Raw genomic sequence first — 23178 nt, 5'->3', positions numbered from 1 at the left:
CTTGGAGATTTTCTACCCTTATTCGTTTGCAGACAGATTTCACTTTCTCTACCCTAGCCCTAGATCAGATAGTGGTCTGTATCATCGAAAAATCCACGAAAAACTCTACATTCCTAACAGATTTCCTGAATTCAATGTCTGTTAAGATATAGTCTATTATGGATCTGGCACCCCTAGCCTCCCATGTGTAGCGGTGAATAGCCTTATGTTTGAAGAATGTATTCGTAACAGCTAAACCCATAAGTCCAGCAAATGCTTCCCATTCCCATTAGCTTCCATATCTTCCCCACATTTACCAATCACCTTTTCGTATCCTTCAGTTCTATTCCCAACTCTCGTATTGACATCGCCCATTAGCACTATTCTATCCTTGCTGTTGACCCTGACCACGATGTCACTCAATGCTTCATAAAACTTGTCAACTTCATCCTCATCTGCACCCTCACATGGTGAATACACGGACACAATTCTTGTCCTAATTCCTCCAACTGACAAATCTACCCACATCATTCGCTCATTTACGTGCCTAACAGAAACTATGTTGCGTGCAATGGTATTCCTCTGCCCTTCCTTTCCTAACACCCGTCAAGTACACTTTATAATCTCCTATCTCTTCCTCCTTAACTCCCCTTACCCGAATATCACTTACTCCTAGCACATCCAGATGCATCCTCTTTGCTGACACAGCCAGTTCTACCTTCTTTCTTCCATAAGCCCCATTAATATTGATAGCTCCCATCGAATTCCATTTTGTTCGCCAAGTTGTTTCCATTAAAAGTAATAAACTTCATTGTTAGGTTCCGTATTGAGTTGAGACTATGCTTAAAGTAAATACAAGTTTTTTCCAAGGAGTCTCTCGTCTGTCAAATGGGAGTGGGACTCCATTACTCCCATAGGTCCGAGGCTTGCTTAAAATGTTCTGAGCTCAGTAAATTCATGAAGCAGGATGCTACCCTACTTGCACATAGTCCAAGTGAGGATCTCTCCTCTAACGGGTTATGGACCACCGGTGAATTTTATAGTCCTAGCCGCCTGAGCACAAGGAGGGCCATGACTCACAATATGTCCGAGATGCCCACTCCCATTCCATAGCAACTGGTATCCCGACTCTCAGGACCACTTAATAGGCCACTCAGCCATTGCCCGTGATATCTAAGAAGTTTAAAGAATTATTAACTTCAACTTCGGAAGTGAATTTGATCCATGGATCGATTTCATTTAACTGTTCAAGAACGATGTCACCGTTGGAGATGTTGTGATCTATTATGGCAAATATATCATCGACACAGCGCATCCAGAAAATTAAGCTTACAAGAAATTGAAGAATTCTTAAATATTTTAGAATTTGAAACCTCCAATAATTTTTTACCTTTAATGGTAAAATTTACAAGCAGGACAGTCTTCCTATGGGCTCCCCAGCTTCAGGAATAATGGCAGAAATTTATTTAGACCATTTGGAAAATTCTAAAATTCACAATAAAATTAAAGGTATTGTATTCTGGACGCGCTATGTCGATGATATATTTGCCATAATAGATCATAATATTTCCAACGGTGACATCGTTCTCGAACAGTTAAATGAAATCAATCCATGGATCAAATTCACTTCCGAAGTTGAAGTTAATAATTCTTTAAACTTCTTAGATATCACTATCAACAACAGCTCCAATAAATTCTCTTACACTATTTTCAGGAAACCCACCCAAACTGTTAATACCATTCGGCAAGTTTCGATACATCCGGAATCTCAAAAAAGAGCAACCTTTTATAGTTTGATCCACAGAGCCTACCATATCCCTTTATCTGATGCAGATCGTAAAAAAGAACTGGACTCCATTCGCTTAATAGCGAGTAAAAACGGTTTTAGTAAGCATTTCATTAACAGGATAGTCAACAAAATTGTCAACAGATCCAGTTCAACCCTTCTGAGAGAAACAAAAAGAAAAACAGACAGCTATGCCTCTTTCACCTATACTAATAATAAGATTTATGAAATTACCAATGTTTTTAAGAAGCATAAGGTCAACATTGCCTGTAAAACAATTAACAATAACATTAATCTCTTTTACAACCACCATAAAATCAATAACACTATGAACAAATACAATAAATCAGGTGTATATAAGTTGAATTGCAATCAATGTTCTGCGAGCTACATTGGGCAAACTGAAAGAGGCTTTTTTATCAGATATAAAGAACATGTCAACGCCGTCCAACATGAAAGATACTCCGCCATGAGCACTCATATGACAGAGTCCAATCATTTCTTCACTTCCATAGAAAAGGCCCTAAAAATTCTTTGTTTTCATAGTAAAGACAGTTTACTTAACGTTTTAGAAAACATTTATATTAACATAAATCAAAAACGCAACCCCACTCATAATTTAAATGAGATTTCAGAAACTATGAACGTAATTTTTGAGGCATTACTCAACAGTTCCTATTTCGACAAACATTCAAACAAGCTTCCACGTGATCGCTCCCTGTCTATTGATTCCAACCTTCCCCTAATTTCCCCTCACACTGGCTCCCATCACACACGTCCTCCATAGTTCATCCTCAGGCAGAGGAAAAAAAAAAAACATGCAAGTAATCAGATGTGCCACAATTTTCCTTTTTTTTCATTCTTTCGTTTTCATATCATAAAAGCTTGCTTAATTTCAATTTTTTCAATTTTTATAACAATCTTTATTCTCATTCTAGGGCCGTCCACTGTATTTTTACGTATGTCATACTATCTGATATTCCGCCTAGTTTTAATAAGAAATGTCAACCTTGCACCAATATGACGTTCTTTACATCTTCTCCCTGGATTCCCTACACATGCTCGTTGATAGTCTTTTTTCTGCTACAAATAACATTATGCACTTCATTATCAGCTTTTGCCGACGCACCTGAATGCTGCATGTCAACGGCATCCTCAAGAAGAACTTTAACAACAAGCTTTACTCTATCGTCTCATGTGTATGATTTTCATTTTGTTCATCAACAGCTTTTGAATGTTCGTACTTGGAACAATCTGGAACATACTCGCTATTTTGGTTGACGTGTTCGGCAACCCGATTTATTTTAACGTGTTGTTGTGTCCTTGTCTTTTTTGTGCTTTTTCTTAAATATCTTACGGCTGATGATGTCTACAAGTTAGACGAAACATGTCCCGTCATAGTTAATAATGTTGTTTAAATAAATAGACAATAAACTTATGGTATTGTAAAGGTGGGATAGTGGAATATTGACTTAACCTAAAAGTATACATACGACAATATGGACTTTACAATGAAATTTATTTTATGTAGTGATTTGAGATATCGAGGTTCCACTGTATTTATACCACACCGACACACGCAACAAAACACATAATAGTTTCCTTTATTAGTCTGTAAAATGAATAGAAATTTAATTTTTTAGGTGTCTCTGAACATTTGGAGATAACGTTTGTTATGATTTTTGGCCATAACGTGAAGAGAAAATACCAGAAACTGTCACAACTCCCTGAAATACATTCAACTCATTAAAATTATGAAGTAGGAATGAACAAAACAGCACTGAAATACGAGAAGCTACCACATACAAAACAGATCAGTATGTCTCATACCTTATTAACACACAACTTTGACATGGGGAAAAGCACAGAACCGCTAGAAAAAATACGTGGCTTACAACTCCAAAGAAATTATGCACAGAAACAATGTTAATAGTGCGCGAACCACACAATAAGAAACTCATTCTTTCGTTCTGATTAACAGAGTCGTCAGCGCGCGCTAGGTTTTTCTAGCCTCTTACTTGCAGGACGATTGCCATCCCGAGTCCCCAACCGTAAAGCATTCGTGCTGCTGTAGCGAGCAGAAAACACGATACATGAAGGTGACGGACGATACACTCGTGAAATAAAGCATCAATAAATACGCTTGAAAATGAGGTTGAGTAAATTACACAAACACATAAGAATTTATCCTTTATCCTAGGGGAAGTGTATTGACCGTACTGGAGGTTATATTAGTCAAAAATAGGAAGAATTAACCCTTAACTATTGACGTACATTTTCAGTGACATCAACATGGACGTGAGGTCACTGAGACCGCATGAAAATTAATTTGACTACGGAAGGGACGGTTAATGAGATAAATTGCTAGCTGCTTTTATTTGAATAATTACACTTTATTGAACCCAAAACCACAAAATATTTTCCATTTGTTAATTTGTATAACACTCATACCTTCAGATTGCAGTCGCAGCAATTTTCGTTATTCAGAATACACTGTTCCATTTAAACACACACATATCCTTTACACTATCAACAAAAATTGACCCTAACTTGGGTATTAAAGATGTTTTATAACCACTGCACTGAAAATTAATGACACATTAGACTGATCTCTTGTTGGGGTGGAAATTGCAAGCACTGAACTTGGCCCTCCATGTTACTCTCACTCAACACATTCGAAGCAGATCTTCCTTGTACACTCAAAGCATACTGGTTTTTCACATCTGTAGCACTTGTAATATGTTTTTCTCTTCTTTGCTGGTGGGCACAGACGACAAGTTATCCATTTTTCAAGCTTCTCCTCGGAAATGTTGATACGCTCCGCAGGGATGCTCAAAATTCTAGAGATAGCGCCTCGAATATCTCTTGGGATCCTGGGATTTGATAATCTTCTTATCATGTGTGGCCTAGTGAGTTGAGCAGCAAGTTCTTTCAGAAAATCTTGCCTGGTCATTTGGAGGCTCTCACGATAGGACTGATGCAAGATATTCGCATTCACAGCTGCAATATCGATGATACGGAAGAAGACTGCCATCGGCCACCTTCTTGTTCTTCTACCTGTGCAGTAGTTGGCTGACATCTGATCCAAAGTATCTACTCCAGACTTCGTAGAATTATAAAACTGAATCATCTCTTCCTTCCCCGTGTCCGCATCAGTTGCTTTCCCATGGTGCATAGAGGATACTAACAAACAGCTTTGTTTCTTTTCGGAACGTGTGAGAGAAGAGTTATGTCTTTCGTGAAGCCATACACAGAGGAACCGACCTTTCTCTGCTTGGAAGGCAAGAAGTTAGTTGGAATTTCCTTCTTGTTCTTTCTTACTGTCCCAACATAAGTGAGTCCCCTTTTCCTCAGCTCCTGAACAAGCTCCACTGAGGTGAACCAATTGTCAGCTGTTATATTTCTATTTGTACCCTGTATTGGTTCCGATAAACGAAGAACTGCCTGAGTTGGCTTTGAAAATTTTCTGCCTTCCCTTGAAAGACCTATTCCATCAGTGTCCTTCCCTGCATAAATATATGCATTGTACAAATAACTATTTTTCGAATCGGTTAGGAACATCAATTTCACTCCATATTTCTCAGGCTTGTTCGGAATATACATTCTGAACTTACACCGACCTCTGAAACCAATTAGCATCTCATCTACTGTTGCATTTGTGCCAATGGAGTAACACCTTTGAGAGTTCTGAATCAACATATTCAGAAGCTCAGATATGGGTGCAATAGGATCTGTCTCTCTCCGCTGCATTCTGTCTTCAGGATTGTCAAAACGCAGGCTGCATAGGAGAATGGAAAACCTTGTACCTGACATCACAACACGAAATATTTCACGGCCCGTACCGTCAGCTGCGAAGACTGAAGCGATGTCCTCTTTGTTAGATTTGAAAACCGCCGAATAAATAAGAAGGCCTAGAAAAGCTTTCATTTCAACTGCGTCAACATTTTGTAATTCTGGTCGGGTAGACTTTCGGTAATTACTTCTCATTGCACTGAGTTTCACATTTGTCCATCGCACTAGTAAGTTCACCATTTCTTCACTAAATATTAGTGTCCATGCCGTAACAGGATCCACACTGTTTCCAACTCGAGCTGAAGGGCGCAAACCGGGAAGGTGAATCCCGATATTGTGACGAGGTGTACGCACATTCTGTGGAGGTTCCGCAGACGACCATTTGTACCTATTTCTACCATAAAAACACTTAGAATGTGAATCATCAGGCAGTAGCGCGGAACTTTCATCTTCTTCTCCCTCTCCTTCAGTCTCAGTATCGGTATTGTGATCACTCTCTATTTCACTATAACCATCGTGCACATCACTCATGTCTTCTTCAAACCACTCGGTAATTGTTCCTTCATAATTTGCATCACATGTTCGGACACTCGCCGAAGTACCTGCACGCTGACTCATTGCTACACACAGCACTATCAAGTGAAGACTGCTTCAAACCATGGACGTGCGGTCACCCAGGCCGCTACGAAACTCATCAGCTTCTTATCGCAGCTGCACGGTTATTTATGACATAAGATAAATACAGTGGAGAGGTCATCTTAAAATAGAAAGGTACTGCAAGCAAATATACTGGCAGGGCGATAAGCGAGGTGTGGCACGTGTTTACTTTTCCACCGCGGTCATTTAAAATTCGGAAGAAAAGTTAAAAAACTGAAAGTTTCCAGGTAAATTGGAAAGGTTGGCAGGTATGCAGATATTAAATGATTACTTTGTTAATGATCTCGCCTGCACTAATAATAGCAACAACCTTGAATATTTCTCAATTAAAGTATACTCGTTTCTTCACCCCAAGGTGATGGCAGCTCTTTTTAGACACACCCGCAGTGGAGGGAAGTTACATGTACCATTTTTACTGCATATCAACTTGCCTGCCATTTGTAAATCTCTGCCAGTATGGTACCAGGAATCGAACTCAGACTCCTGAGAGCGGCAGCTAATTGTGCTAACCATTACGCTGGCGGGTATTCTTAATTACAAACATATGACTGATGCATGCTTGCAATGCGTGGGTCAGACACGAAACTATTCACGTATTTGTGCGACGCCATCAGAGCTGCAGTAGGCCTGTGTTACGGAGCCGGACATTTCTTAACTATGAAACACAGGTGTACCACATGACTTTGACGCGTGTTTTCATTGCGTGGGTCATACAAATGAAACTATTCACAAATTTATGCAATGTCATCACAGCTGCAATAAGACTTGTACCGTCTTCGAAACTGCTTCTCTGTTGAATTACATTGGGAGGTCTTGTATGCAAGATTTACTTTTTGCATTTTCTTCATCTTGAAAAGCTAAGGGGGGTGTAATACGCAAGGAGGTCTAATACACGAGTAAATACGGTATGTATAATCTTAAATTTTGTTCAGAACTAGGTGGAAAAATTTCCTACAATCTTGTATACTCCAATTCTCTAAATCTTATTTGTGTCAACAAGCACCCTTGTGTTTGGCAAAACAAAAACAAAACAGCTGTCTGTCTGTTGCAAAAGAACTTTTTGTTTGCCTATCAAAGTTGTGGCCAAAAATAGCATTCTTGGACGAACTGAGCTGTCTGTGTCAACAGAATGACACATTTCAACTGGGAGCAAATATTAAAATACGCTTTCTGTTATTAGTAAGAGTTTTGATCATCATTCCAAGTTGGGGCTAATACGACTCATCATCACCATCCTTCATCCACCTTCCTCTCCCTGCTCAAACCATCTGAAGCTCTTCCTATCTTCTCCACTTCCTTTCCTTCTTGTCCTCAGGAAGTTCACCGAGCTTTCATCCCTTTTTGTCATAAGTTGAGTTATTCCTTAGCAGGTTTTTACACCGTGCTAGGAAGCACACCCACTCTAGTAGTAAGTACGTACTTCTTGATCTTTGCCTCCAATTTTCATTCCACTTCTTTCCTCTGGACATCACCATGGTTGTACCCTTCTCTGCATTGATCTTCATTCTCCACCCCACCAAGCTGTCCCCATGGATCAGTGGTAGTGTGTTGACCTCTGTATCCCAAGAAAACGGGTTCAAATCCGGAAAAGATAAACAGATATTTTTAAGGAAGAATAAAAGTCTACTAAACACCCCATGTCTGGTGACACATTTGGAGTTTACCTGACAGAATTCATTAAAGCTCAGCCAAAGACACCAAGAGAGATTTGGTTTCCTCTGCCATCTAGCAGGGCTAGAGTAAAACTTAACATTAAAACTGACTAGCAGGCAGCCATGTGGCATCAACTTTGTAAGTTATAATTTAAGATTGGCTCTCCCACTGTCATGTAGCCACGTTTCCCCAGAACAAACCAGGCTGGGAGATTGTGATCCAGGCAGACAGAAATGTTAGCGTTACATCTAGGTTTCATTCAGTATTTTAGAAGATCACCTTCCGAAAAGATGGTGCCCAATATGACGCCATAGCCAGATATTGCGAAAATATCATCCATACTGGAAGCTGCAATCACCAAGGTGGAAATTCCCTTGTCTTCACCATAACCTCGGTCCTTGAGCGAAAGTAATGACGGTACTACTACGGCTGGAGATACTGCTCCCAGTACAAATCTGGAAGAAAGAGCACACAATCGACTGTAAGTCAACTAGTAGCCACCAAATGGTTCTCTAGTAACGCCTGTGTTACATGTATTTAGAAAAACGGCAATCAAGCCCACTGTAGTCCACAAAGCGAGGCTACACAGTAAGAAATAACATCCTCTTGTTCCATAAATCTAACACAATGCTACACTCACGCACACACTAATGAATATATATAAGAAAGAATAACATATTTTTGAGTTAACATTTTTCTCTAAAAATAATGTCACTTTGAGTAGACACAGAGTCTGTTGTTTTAGGTTTAAACAGAAAATATGGTGCTCCTCCTTTGTGTACATCTTGCAGATCTTTATTTCTTTGTAATTCACAGATTATCTGGATACATCAGAACCAGGTCTCACCAGTTATCATGTTCTTGGTGACAGAACTGGAATGAAAGTAGTGTGTTCAAGGATTTCCTAATGTATACGCCACTTACGTTACTTTATTTTTGCATCTGTTTTTCGTCTAACTCTGTACATCACTTTGAGACAACTTTACACCCTTGTCTGACTGCAAGTGCAAAAAAATAAAAATCCACAGCCTGTTTCCAATCATTTGACTGGGTCAGGAATGGAATGAAGCCCCCATCTAGCGGTGAGAATAGGAATTGTGCCGGCTGCCGAAGCCTGTCGTGCTCCTCTGGGTGATTCTAAGTCTATTTTTTAATAATAACCTCTTGACTAGAGTAAGCATGAAGAGCCATTTTCAATTTGTTTCACTGCTGGCATCATTCGAACAGGAAGCAAATTTAACATAGACTTTGGCTCTAAGATTTAAGGGCAACTTGCTTATAATTTCAGAAGTGTACCCAGCTGTTGCAAGTTGCTCTAAGTGCAAACATAGACCCTTGTTCAGCGAGTAGGTGGATATTTGTTCGCACATATGTTTCAAATGTTCAATTGAACACACTACCGGGAGCTCTCTTGAACTAAGTTTGAACTGCCGCTGCTGTGCTACAAACACCTCTCAGAACTATACCATATCCATGAAGTTGTACAGTGAATTTCTCTCGTTGGCCTCTCCTTGACTCATCACTTCCCGCTCGGCAGCAAGGACAGCACTTCGCTCACTTTATTCGTGCATCACATGAGATAACAATTCAAATTTTAAAAATTACGAGAATTTGCTCGTACCTTATGACAGGAGACGTTGGAAATGTTCTCCTCCTGCATCCAAACATTTCTGGCGTCGTCTTAGGAAACTCCGATTCACACGCACAAGTTCGTCTTCCATAACTGATGCTATTTCTCTTCGGATATGTTCTTTCAGTTCCTCCAACATGTGAGGATTTCTTGCATACCCGGGTAAATGGAACCATGCTTCGTCAGAGAAAAATATTAAGTGTGAATCAATTATTTAATCATCAAATTTTTGCAACATCCAATTACAAAAATATACCCACTTATCATGATCACGTGGATGCAGTTCGTGTACCTGTACGGTTTCAATTTTAACATTTTCGTAGCCCGTAAGTCTTCTTGCCCACGTCGTCTTGTAGGCGTATGTTCTAATCTTTCTGTGATTTCATTTACTTTTTCCTTGTTAAGTACATGTTTTTAACACTTCGCTTCTTATGGAGTAAAGAACCAGTTTCTCTCAATTTGTTTACGAGTTTCCACACGGCGTCTCTATGTGGAGTGCGTACATCTAAATCGCCTAACAACTTCTCTAGAAGACATAATTATCGTTCATCGTTCCTGTTCCGTGTACACTTGTGGAAGCAACAACAGCTGGAGCGACAGATCAACACCTGAACTGTCAACGCGAGGCCAAGCGATGAGAGAAACTTACTGTATTTATTTTGACAATATGTCTCTAGTGCTACGTAATGTTATGTACCGTAACTAATGTTTATGTTTGGAGGTTTGGTAACCTGATCACTCTCCAGCTGTTTTAGTGTTATTTTCAAGTTGTCACCACAGTCTTAAAAGTTATCTACCAATCAGATGACTTTTCATTCCACAAACACATTACATCTTTGTATCAGACAACCTCTCTATAAATACTGTGAGTGTAACTGACGAGGTGTCCCTCGGGAGATGCTGATGGCATCAAAAGGTTATCTATGTGTGACAAAGGGAAGATTCCTGCAAATTATTTTTAGACTTAGGTGTAGGTTTTCTCCCTTAATGGGGCACTTTTTAAAATGTACCCTCGTTCCCTTATTCACTTTGTTTTCTGGCAACTTTTTCTAAATTTCTCTACCTTTCTTTTGGATTATAACTTCTTAGTCACCAAATAGTACGGCTGCATCATCGGGCCTTATGGCACCTTAGGTCTTATCTTTCGTCTTATTCTTTCTAGGATTGCTTGAGTTGTTTTTCAGCGTCTGACTTCATTTTTGGTTCTCTGCATTTTTCATAAATCTTCATTCTCCCCAGCTGTGTAGCATGGCCCCTGTATATTTTCTGGATCTTTTCATCCATCTTTGCAATATGGTTCCTCTATTACAGCGGGATCGCAAGTGTGAAAGCTGTTCAAGCTTTTTCATCAGCAGAAGTTGTTAACTAGGTAATGTTTGACATAAAGTCATCTCTGCTAATGTAACATAAACTAAAGGGCTTTGAGGCTATTCTGAACTGTTAATAGCATATTGTGGTTTAGGGTTTGCGATACTTACTAGGTAACTTTGTTATAGAAGCTAAGGCTTCTTCTTCGAATCAAATTACATTCCCTCTGCTTTGGGATCTTTTGTTAAGACTAACCTATTATCAAATCTCTGTATAATTACAAGACCTATTGGTCTGGATTTTCACTGAAGACGTCTCCCCTGATTATAAAGCTTCCATGTTTATGTTAAAGATATCAATTTTTCCATAGACTTTATTTAAACTATGGTTAATGCCCTCATGCTTCGTTCCCTCTATGGTCCACAGAAATACCTGGAATGATTACCAAACAAATTACACTACTATCTTCAGAAATGGCCGCTGATTTCAATGATGTAATTACACTGCCCTCCAAAAAAATGCGTAACACATTATATTTTGGCACACAGCTCAGAAAAAATTCTACACTGAATACGATTACCACATTTTCTTCCAATATTTTTGATTGGGTAGTGTTCTATGAACATTACTGAACGAGAACAACGGAAAGCTTTTCAATTCAATACTGTAACCCATTCAAACAATGGTGAGTGCTCCGGCACATTTCGTGCAAATTATGAATACCACTATTTCAGCATTGCAGTCACTCTTGCACTTTGGATGCTGATTGACCAGTATATAAGTTTCTGAGCCATAAACAACTCAGGAACATGCCTTTAAGTCGCATGGACTCTGAGAAAGTGGCAGTACTGATGAATGATGGCTGTAGCTAGGGCTATGTAGCAGAGGTTTCGAATACGTCTCCTACAAAGGCTATGCCAAAAGTTTTTAGCAGCTCATATACCGTAATTCTGAGGACAATGGGATTGCTTTCATTTGAAAGAGCAATGTTTCTCAACCATGGAACATGCACACGCAACTCCTCCCAGCGTTGATTCCTCCACAGCGCCGAGTCACACGGTGCAAGATGGATCTGTCGTGCTGCAATTTTTCGGGCAATGTTTTTTTTGTGATTATAAAAAGAATTTAAGTGGCGAAGAATGATATTCTGCTTTGCTGTGTGTTTTTGGTGAGGCTTCCTCTTCTATGGCCACAGTTGGAAAGTGGTTTCGCGAGTTTTCAAGGGGTCGGCAGTCAATTGAAGATGAACCTCGTCCCAGTCTCCCAGCTGTGACTCAGGAAAACATTCATTCTGTGAGGAAAATTATTTTTTTTATTTTTTTTTTTTGCTACTAGGGGCTTTACGTCGCACCGACACTGATAGATCTTATGGCGACGATGCGATAGGAATGGCCTAGGAGTTGGAAGGAAGCGGCCGTGGCCTTAATTAAGGTACAGCCCCAGCATTTGCCTGCTGTGAAAATGGGAAACCACGGAAAACCATCTTCAGGGCTGCCGACAGTGGGATTCGAACCCCCTATCTCCCGGATGCAAGCTCACAGCCGCGCGCCTCTACGCGCACGGCCAACTCGCCCGGTAGGAAAATGATTAAAGATGATCCCCATCTTACATTTAGTGACGTTGAAGGGACCCTGAATATTGGGTCAACAGCAGCGCAGACCATCGATCAGAATTATTTAGGCCTTACCCAGAAATGTGCCCGCTGGGTGCCACATTCCCTGACAGATAGCCAAAAGGAGGCAAAAGTGAAGTGGTGTTGTTTCATGCTATAAAAATTCTGTGGTGCTTTCCAGGGGAGGAACCAATGCTGAAAGGTACTGAATGACTGTCTTCCCAAAATCCTTGCCATAACACCGGAAGTCCAAGAGTGGGCACCTTCTGCTGCATCACAGCAATGTATCTGCGCACAGGGCAGAAAAAAGTGCGAGTGTTACCTCATTCCCCTATTCACCTGACCTGGCCCCATGTGACTTCTTTCTGTTCCGTAAGACAAAGGAAAAAATTTGTGGGCAGCGGTTTTAGTCATATGAATAGGCCATTGCAGCGTATTCAATGAGCTGTGAAACATTTTCAGAAACATCATACGTGGTTCAGGCTGTTCTAGGTGCACTTCCGATGAAAGAGTGGAGAGTGCTGAATGCAACAACTCCTGATGATACAGGAAGGACAATTGTTTAGGCCCTTAATGAAAGAGATTTTGTTTTGCTCAAGAAGAGAGGCCTTAAGGCCAAGCTTGGACTTGGGCAGATCAAATTTCAAGTAATTAAAGGAAAAACAAAACCTAGCATTGGCAAGGATGGTACTGAAAGTTCTACAGGCCAACCTACAACATAAAAAAATCAGCTGTTGCCAATTTCATCAGGAAGTTCAAGTCCGAGGCTATCGATGTGGCTCTTATACAAGAGCCCTGGGTAGTTAAGGGCAGAGTAGCAGGACTGGCGTAATCTGAAGGTAAGCTAATGTACGATACTACATTGAATATGCCTAGAAATGTTTACTTGTGAGCAGAAAACTAAAATGCCTTCTGTTGCAGGAACGTTGTTCAAAGGACTTAGTGGCAGCCAAGATAAAACTTGGAAATTGGGAAAGTCCCAGAGAACTCCCATATGACTCAACTAATCTGCCCCCATCAGAAGAAGTTGAGAAGCTAATTTGCAATGCAAAGAGGAAAGGTAGAGCAATGCAAGAGGCGAGTCTTTACTAGTTTATTACTGGAACCGAGTTGACGATACTAAACCTAGGAAACAAGCCTAATAGACATTGCACTAAGCACTACGCATATTGCAAACTTTATTAAAGACTGGAAGATGCTGGCAGACCACCAGCACATCCAATTTGCAATAGATGCGAGACTATGTAGGATTGAGATGTACAGAGACCCAAAAAGAACTAACTGCAACAAATACAGAGAAGTTCTAGGGAAGGCTGTACAAAAAATTCCAACTAACGTGAGAGGACAGAAAGAATTGGACGAGGCAGTGGAACTATTAGAAGAGGCCATTATAGACTCATTCCATGACAACTGCCCTCTCAAAGAAAAGAAAAACACCAAAAAAGTAAGGGGGTGGAACAAAACAAACTAGCCAAAATGAAAAACGAGGTTAGGATGTTGTATAGAATATCATCTAGAAATTGTATGTGGGACGTATATCACAGGAAACTCACTGAGTATAACCTAGACACGGAAAGCAAAATGAAAATCTTGGAGATTGTTCTGTGAGAAAGTGAAATCACACACTGAAACAGCAAGGCTCCAGAAGGTTCTGTAAGCAACCCATATAAATCAGGTGTGGACACTGGAGAAACCAGATGGGTCGTTGACTCAGGCGGGGAAGGACACGCTGCAGATGCTAATGACATGTCACTTTCCTGAGGCTGAGGAGATGACAGAAGAAGAAACGGTTGGAACAGAGACTGGAGCTCGAAGAGCAGACTGGAACTATGCCAACAGAATTATAAAATACAACAATGTAAAATGGGCAATCGACACGTCTGTAACTGTTCGCTCTCCTCATCAAGACACTTGGGGAGATGAAAGTTATTACCTTGGGACACATGAATATCAAATAAACTATTTCTGGCTTGCCCGTAAATTGCCACGCAAATAGAAACAATTAACATTCCATGGTTTCCCATTTCTCTATGTGATGTTTGGGCGCCAGGGTTACAGTTTTAAACAGAACTGTAAACCAAAATTTATATTTACTAGCATAGAGACTTATACTTATATCACAGGGGTAGGATTTTAAATAATTAACCATTAAGTATCACTTAAGAAAGAAAATTAACGCAATATAAAATACAAATGAATTTATTATACAAAAAAATGAGATGAATCGGAAAAGTTCCTTAAAGCGGGAGGGATTTAGAATTTACTTTACTGAATTTACTAATTGCTTGCTTTATCTAATTGAAGCTCACCAATTGCAGCTTTCGTTGAAGTCATCGGGTTTCTGTGGTTACTCGTTCTCTTCTTCTCGATGTAGAATTTGCTCCTTGGGCATCGTTCCTTCCTTCTCTGATGTGGTACAGGCTATCTGGACTAGCACTCCCTAATTGCCTAGTCTTTAAATTAGACATTGGCCCTACACTTGTAAAAACTGATCAGCGTTGATCGTAAGAGGAGAAAATTCAGAGATATGAATTTTTCCATATTAGTAGAAATCTCAGTCCAACTGAGCTATACTATTTATACGGTACAGACTTGTACCAAATTCCGTAGACTTGAACTAAACATAGTTCTTCGTCCACAAGATTTACTGAATATAACACAAGCTGTAAGCTTGTTTCGTTTCACGTAGATCCGATAACATAAACGCAGCTAAGTACTGTATCGAAGCGATAACACATTGTACAAAAATAACTATGTCGCGGAGCGACCACACACTGTCTCAAAAATCAATAACGTCGTTCAAAGTAGATGTTCTAATACTAGTTAGGTTGCCAGAAGAAGTTGTAGTTAGGTTGTTAGATGCCGTTCTCGTGCTGAGAATCTCTATATAACCGGGCTCACCCCCACTCTTGGTAACAGTTCAATCTCAAAACTCATATACAACGAAGTATCTGATTCGTAGATCGATTTATCAACTCCCCTTCTCTTCTTTCTTGACAAGTCCAGTAGGCGTGGCGATGATGTAGCTGACCAGCTTGCAAGCCTCGCGCGCGGGTCGCTGTTTACTAGCCTTGGCTCATGAGTTAAACCCAAGTGAGTCATGCAATTTCCCCGCTCAAGAATAGCCTTTTCCGTATACACAAGTATGAGATGAAATGACAACAACTATGTCTCAACATATTGACGATATTTACAGTACATAATGAATTCCGATCTATAATATGAATAATAAGTTAAATAATAAAAGATGTTCTAATATATACAATGTGATTCAAAAAGCCTTATTACAAATGATTGAAATTAAAATATGATTATTACGAATAATTCCTGATGGCGGATAAACTTGATATCTAGTGATATCGCGTAAAATGATATTATATTAAATTAGTAGGGCTGGAGAAGCCTGGACGGTTACACGTTTCACCCTATAAAGGCTCCGGAGCCAGATGAGATACTTCCGATACTTCTACAGGAAGGATGGGAGATACTCGTCAATGCCCTGGCGGACCTCTTCAGAGCTAGTCTAGCTTTACGGCACGAGCCAAAATCATGGTTGGAAGCTAAAGCTGTATTCATACCTAAGCCTGGAAGGGCAAAATATGCCCAAGCCAAAGCATACATACCATTATATTTAACCTCCTTCATGCTGAAAGCAATGGAGAAAATTCTGGATAAATATATCAGAAGAACGGTGCAACTGAACTCAACATTACATCAAAATCAGTTTGCATATAGACCTGGCAGGTCCACTGAAGTAGCACTCCACCAGTTGGTTTGTAAACTAGAGGAAAGCCTAGAATATAAAGACCGGGCGAGTTGGCCGTGCGCGTAGAGGCGCGCGGCTGTGAGCTTGCATCTGGGAGATAGTAGGTTCGAATCCCACTATCGGCAGCCCTGAAAATGGTTTTCCGTGGTTTCCCATTTTCACAGCAACACCAGGCAAATGCTGGCGCTGTACCTTAATTAAGGCCACGGCCGCTTCCTTCCAACTCCTAGGCCTTTCCTATCCCATCGTCGCCATAAGACCTATCTGTGTCGGTGCGACGTAAAGCCCCTAGCAAAAAAAAAAAAAATATAAAGATATTGCAATGGCAGCATTTCTAGATACAGAAAGAGCCTTCAGCAATACAACCTACGACTCTATGATCAAAGCAATGGAAAAGAGCAAGGTGAGTAAAACCGTCATCAAATGGATTAAATCCATGTTAGACAGAAGGAAGATAAAAGCAACCCTGTTTGAAGAAACGCTGACGGTTAGGGCCACCCGAGGCTGTGATCAAACAAGGTTTCTATACACAAGGATACGCAGATGACCTAGTGATTGTGGTACGAGGTAAGGGTATGAGTGTTATCCAGAACTTCACGCAAAAATCACTCAACCTTGTGGTGAACTGGTGTCGGGAAGAACAACCCGAACAAGATAACTCTGGTCTCTTTTACAAGAAGGAGAATATTAGAGGGAAAGAGATCACTGAAGCTCTTTGGGCAAGATATATATGGAAGAACAGGCACTGCACCTAGGTGCAGTGATAGATAAAAATCTAACCTGGAATCCACATATAGAAAGGAACATAACCCAGGCCAAGAACTTGCTGTATGCATGTAAGAGCTGTCAGGAAGACATGGGGCCTAAGACCATCACTGGTAATGTGGATATGTACAATGATCATTAGACCGTTGATGGCTTATGCTGCAATCATCTAGTGGCAGAAAGTAAGTCAAGGAAAAGTCAAAAGTAGATTGTATAGCCTACCGAGAATGGCATGCATAGCCATAACTGGGGCTATGAGAACTACGCCGACAGAAGCCTTGAATACTTTAATAGACCTCCCATCAATATGCAATTTCATAAAAGGACAGGTTAGAATGAGTTCATATATATTGGCACAATCAGAGTGCGCAAAGACCCAATCTAGGACACTAAAATTAACAGAGTAATAACAGAGGAAGTTCTACACATGCCTTCTGATCATATGATACCAAAGTACAACCGCCTGAGACCCAGATAATAAAAATAGAAGACTGGGATATCAACAGATGGAATACTGAAAAAGAAGATATAGTGTGGTGGACTGATGGCTCAAAGACTGTGGATGACAGGAGGAGGGATCAACGGGGGAAGACCTGAGAGATCAATCCAGATGAGCCTGGGCAGACACACTACAGTCTTTCAGGCTGAAATGATAGCTATCACAACATGTCTTGAAGAAAATCTGAAAATGAACTATAGAAATAAGAACATTTTCATTTTTACAGACAGCCAGAAATGCCTGGTATTGCCACTCACTTCTCCTGAAGCTCTCAAAGTACAACATTGTCAAAATAATATGGGTACCAGGGCATGCAGGTAGAGAAGGAAATGAAAAGGCAGATAACCTGGCCAGGAAAGGGGCAGAAACACATTTTGTAGGCCAAGAACCTGTATGTGAGATTTCCTATGGACAAGCCTGACAATACATAGAAAAATGGGTACAAAAGAAAGAAATGGAAAACTGGAAAAATACTCCACGATGCATGCTTGCAAAAGAACTGATAAAAGGACCAAACAAGAAGCATACTAAAGAACTGTTGAAACTCAGCAGAGAAAATATAAGATGGGTAGTAGGACTGTTGACAGGACACTGCCATTTGAAAAGACACCTACCCTACATAGAATTGGAGTAATAAGAGAAAACATATGTAGGAAAATGCAATGAAGAAAGAAGCAGAGGAAGCAGCTGAACACATACTTTTTGAATGTGAGGTGCTGGGTAGAATCAGACTCTCCACTCTAGGGCTACCAGGTGAAGAGAGAGAAAAAATCCAAGAAGACCCAATAAGATCAACCTGCAGCTTTGTGAAGGGAACAGGTATACCTAGGTGCGAATGAAGGAAAAACACGGTATCAAAAGATCTTAGAGGTCGACGCTAATTAGGAACTAATATTTAGAGGCCCCGTGAAGAAAAGAAGAAGAAGGTGCATTTCTGTCTTGCAAGATCACTTTTCTGAGGCTCCTAGTGTTGAGGAACCAACATCTTACAGCATTAGTCTGATGCAGGTTAACTGCGAAGCTCTGAGTGAGAACACAGTCAGGAGGAGGCTGCATGAAGCAGATATCCAGTGAGAGGACGAGCACTTTTACCACAACACCGGAGAGACAGTCTTCATTTCGTGCAGGCACATGAACATTGGAATGAGTATGTGGAGTCCTGAACATGAGGTCACCTGAGAGAAGGGACAGGGTATACCAACGGGGAGATACAGGTACATTCACAATTAAGATACAGGTACGTCGAGAAGATTCTCATTAATCACGTTTTGCCGTTTGCATTTGCTTTCGATGGAAACTTCTTGCTTGTGTGCTGTTCGGTGTGTCACAGTTTTTTCCACGAGGTCAATACTTGCAGTCCGGAGTGGCCAGCCTCAGCACGTGAGACACAACTGGTCAACAATCTAGAGCACGCCCACAAGACTTGCAGCCAAGGGTGATCAATCAATCAACATCCAACAAGCACATCATTTAAATCAATAATTTCAGTAATCAGAAAATCTGTCAGTTCTGCTTCATTTAATTTTAAAAAACTGTATCTTCTTAAATCAAAATGTTTTGAGCATATTGATATGGAATGAATTCTTTTATTTTGTAATGATGTTTGTAAAATAACCCGTCCCCCGTTATTGTCGTCGAGCAGGAAATGCCCGCCGTAGATTATTATTTTGATCAAATTTTTCTTGAAAATCTAATAAAATGTATTTGTATCTCACCTTTACGGGGTACAGCGGTTGTTCTTGCGCCTTCACTGGCTACCATGTGGATGGAGATGAAATGTCTCTCTCTTAGCCAAAGTCACTATTATTGTCTAGTTGCCAAAATATGTCAATTTCTGTGCCACTAAAAAACGCTATACATCGCGAACCGCTAGAAGCCCAACAAAATATACAAGGCATATTATTTGAATAGACTAATATCGTGAGCTATTTACAGGTATGTACGTTTATTTTGAAATCTCGTGAGCTATCATCTGCCTGCACTCGTAATTTGTAGCAAGACCTAGCCAGCATATGTAATTCAGAATGAGGAAATGATATTGCTGACATTATAGAGGTTTCTTTCCTAAGGAAAGTGGAATCATGGCGCAACAGCCCCGGAGGGCCCTGGCCTACCAAGCGACCGCTGCTCAGCCCAAAGGCCTACAGATAACGAGATGTCGTGTGGTCAGCACGACAAATCCTCTCGGCCGCTATTCTTGGCTTTCTAGACCGAGATTGTAGAGTCCGAACAGAAATTTTTAACTACTGTTGATATCACTTTAAATATTAACACATGAATAACTACTTCCTATGAAGGTTGACGATCCAATTCATCGTGATTACTCACAGAACAACAGCTCAAAAGATTCCAATAGAAGTCCATCCATACCAGTGGCACAAATCTTTAAGCCAGGAATTTCTCTGTGTCCCCACAGATTGTAGTTGCAGAAGTTCATGATGTAGCTCCTTGATGATTGCTAGTTAACAAGAGAACCTTCTATTCTGATTACACCATTTTGTTGTGCCGGCAGTTTCTCGTCCTTTCACAGCATATTCCAGACCCCTGTTATGTAATGTTTCCACTAAAATGTGTTTGCACACTCACGACACCCACAATGAAACTTCCCTATTCATCTGAGAAAATAGTTTTACTTATCAAATTAATGCTGATACCTGATACTGTACTCCAGCTGCCACCTGCAGAGGCAGGGACATGCCTCACAATTTGACAATTAAAAAGAACGAAAACCATCAGTAACTTGGTATCCTACTGAATTTTTGTACCACCCCTACTCCAGATCCCATGTTATCACAAAAAACCTAAGAAATGATTCAGAATAGCCGATTTAAAACTTCAACAAGAAGAGTAACTGTTATTGTACCGGTAGCACATTCCTCTAAAACTTGTTAGCTCTGGCTGTAAATCACAAACGATTACGGTGTAACCTCGTTAGCACGTTCCTCATTAACACATTTTCCCACTTAGCACGTCATGAATTCAAAGTCCCAATTCTCATGGTATTAAATCTATATAAAAATACCTCACTTATTGCGACATGAATTTTCCCTATTACCGCTTCGTATGATCACATTTTTCCTAGCCCTGAAAAAGTTATTTGTCATCCTTTGTGAAAGAAACGCGATTTCCAACTCGGGTAAGAGCCATCGCCACAGTTGCGTAATTATGAGAAAAGACCTTGAATTCCTTAACTTCACAATATAACTTGCACCTTCGAGGAGCGTCAGGCATCTTCAGTTTTGCTTACCAGTTACCAGCGAGATTGCTGAATAACAACAGTTTGTGCTTGAATTTCACAGTGAACTGCAGCAAATATTTGTCGTGTGATACGGTAGCCTACATCCGGATTAAGAACATAAAATCGTGTGAAATTGATAGCCTAGTTATGGATATGGAAAAAGTCGTGAAATTCCTTACTAATAAAGAAAAAAATTAAGATCTGTCAGAAAGTGTACCTGATCATTCAAGTTGCAAGAAGTTTATTAAAAATGGCAGCCAAAGACATTCCTCCCGGTCGCACATGGTCGAGTGTAATCTCCAATTCATTATCTAAGACTGTAACCAGAAAATAATGTTTAATAACCTGCTACTTCTACTAAGACTTGTTTTAGAAAGAGTGTGACTGGCCCCCGTGCACGTGTTTTCATATTTGTTGTTTGGTGTTTTTAACACCTTTCATTGCACTTTATTTTATAAACCCCAGCAGGAAAAGTTTTCATATTTGTTCTCTTGTGTTTTTCACACCTTTTAATACTTTCCTCTCATTTTTAGCAATGATAGATAAGGTTTTCACTATATCTACGGATACATGATATAAAATGCCCTCATGTCGGAAAAAATCGTATCTAGTGTTTCCATATCCCTGTTAGATAGTTTTTATTTGTATATTCAGTAGTACGTTTTCTCACTTAACACGTTCTGTTTTGTTGTTCACGACAGAAACACCTCAACAATGTTTTACTGTATTTTATAAAACTCATCACAGTTGGGGCAGATCAAATAAATGACAACTTCTTCATTCTCAAAAAGGTAGTCGAATTCTAATGTAATGGACACCTTAATTCACTCACCCTAAGAGCATGCCCCAGAGCCATGGCAGTCCCATCACGAAGTGAGAAACCACCGCAACTGTAGATGCTTCCACAAGGCAGGGAATGAAAGCCAAGCGGAGAACAACAAGGCTCAATTTTCTAAGAGCTCCTGCATCTAGTCCCAGGCCAGCCTTGATTAAGATCACAACCATGGCTACGTTCCTGCCAAAGAAAGAAAAAAAATCATACATTACTATAGGGGCTCTGGCTTTATGGGCAAATGGGGACACTCCACAGTTCATTTCCACCAAAGGGAGTGGGAAAATAGTCAATTGGTTTCAGTCTGAACAATATTTACTGCATTTTTATTTCAAGCATATAAATTAATAGAAAAAGTGCTGTGTGGTCCTAAGAAACTTCTGCAATAAGATTATGAAAATGTAGGTACTAACATAATTATGCACTATAATATTTCAGTTCTATGTAAATAAATAAATTAGTTAATAAATAAACAAACAAGGATAAATATTTCTCTTGTGACAAGAAGCGAAGGTAAGTCGTATAAACCAGCTATCACAACTGCCGAACAACTGAATTTTCGTGTAAGAGCCATACGATAAATAACAGCCAATCACAAAAATCTCTGAAAGAAGGCTGGAGATGGTAGAAATGAAAATGCTACAATGGGCATGTGGCATATCAAGGGAGAACCGAATCAGTGAAAGTGGCCAGCATTAATGAGAAGATCCAGGATTCAAAACCACAATGTTTTACCAGATCATCAGGAGAAAAAAAAAGAGTAAGAACTGAACTGTCTGTCCCTTTTGCTCGTTGTGTCTCCCATCCTGGTTCTCCGTACTTGCAGTAACCTGTTTGTTTTTATTTGCTTTTATGTTTCTTTGGTCTTATTTGAGGTCAAAACGGGTCTCAAATGGTTACGGGAATGCAATCTACTAGCTCGCACATTTCAGGTAAGCAACTGCCAAGAGCAGCTTGGCATGGCAAGCTTGCTCCGTTGTGTACGGACGTGGCGACCCCATCGCCCGGTGGGAAATCACTGCAATCAGCCACCCGAGTATTGGCGGGAAAACCATACCTCATTGGGTTAGGAGGAAATGCCAACCCAGAACCCTGAACATCTGCGGTTGTCCCTCTGCGGTTAACAACCGTAATTGTAAATTGGAGCTTGCTCCACCCAAGCTTAACTACCTTCGAAAGTCAACCATGGAAAGGTCTTTTAGGAAAAAAATTCCACCGTCCTGTCCAAGAAAGCAGGAGAAGGCTACATCGGATTCGGTGGATAGACACCTTGAAAACATCAACGAATCGGAGCGTTGGCAATCACCCATTCCTATGCCAGCACATAAGAACAGGATCAAATAAGATCAGATCAACTACATTGCAACTTATAATATTAATTCTCTACTTAAAGCAGGAAAACTAAAGAACTTGATGGACGAATTAGATAAACAGAAAGATTTGTGCCACTGGTATGGACGGACTTCTATTGGAATCTTCTGAGCTGTTGTTCTGTGAGTAATCACGATGAATTGGATCGTCAACCTTCATAGGAAGTAGTTATTCATGTGTTAATATTTAAAGTGATATTTAAATACACTGCCCTAAAAAAGAGAGAAAAAAAGAAAAGAAAAAATAATACTTGATATTTTAAAAATAATCTCAGTTTAACCCATTCACCA

The 23178-nt window shown here is 40.1% G+C and overlaps 1 protein-coding gene across 3 annotated transcripts in view; it reads right to left on the bottom strand.

Moving 5' to 3' along the window:
* LOC136877208 (sodium/hydrogen exchanger 9B2) overlaps positions 1–23178 on the bottom strand; it is a 186316-nt gene that overhangs the window by 131927 nt on the left and 31211 nt on the right. For all 3 annotated transcript variants that reach the window (XM_068228763.1, XM_068228761.1, XM_068228762.1), the window contains exons 4-5: positions 21518–21700; positions 8147–8322 (exon numbers count right to left, since the gene is read on the bottom strand). In XM_068228763.1, the coding sequence (XP_068084864.1) occupies positions 8147–8322; positions 21518–21700 (359 nt within the window). The remainder of the gene's footprint in view (positions 1–8146; positions 8323–21517; positions 21701–23178) is intronic.

The sequence above is a fragment of the Anabrus simplex genome, chromosome 7 (genome assembly GCF_040414725.1).
Source record: "Anabrus simplex isolate iqAnaSimp1 chromosome 7, ASM4041472v1, whole genome shotgun sequence".
NCBI lineage: Eukaryota > Metazoa > Arthropoda > Insecta > Orthoptera > Tettigoniidae > Anabrus > Anabrus simplex.
Note: the sequence above shows the minus strand (reverse complement) of the source record. Positions and strands in the feature narration are given on the sequence as shown.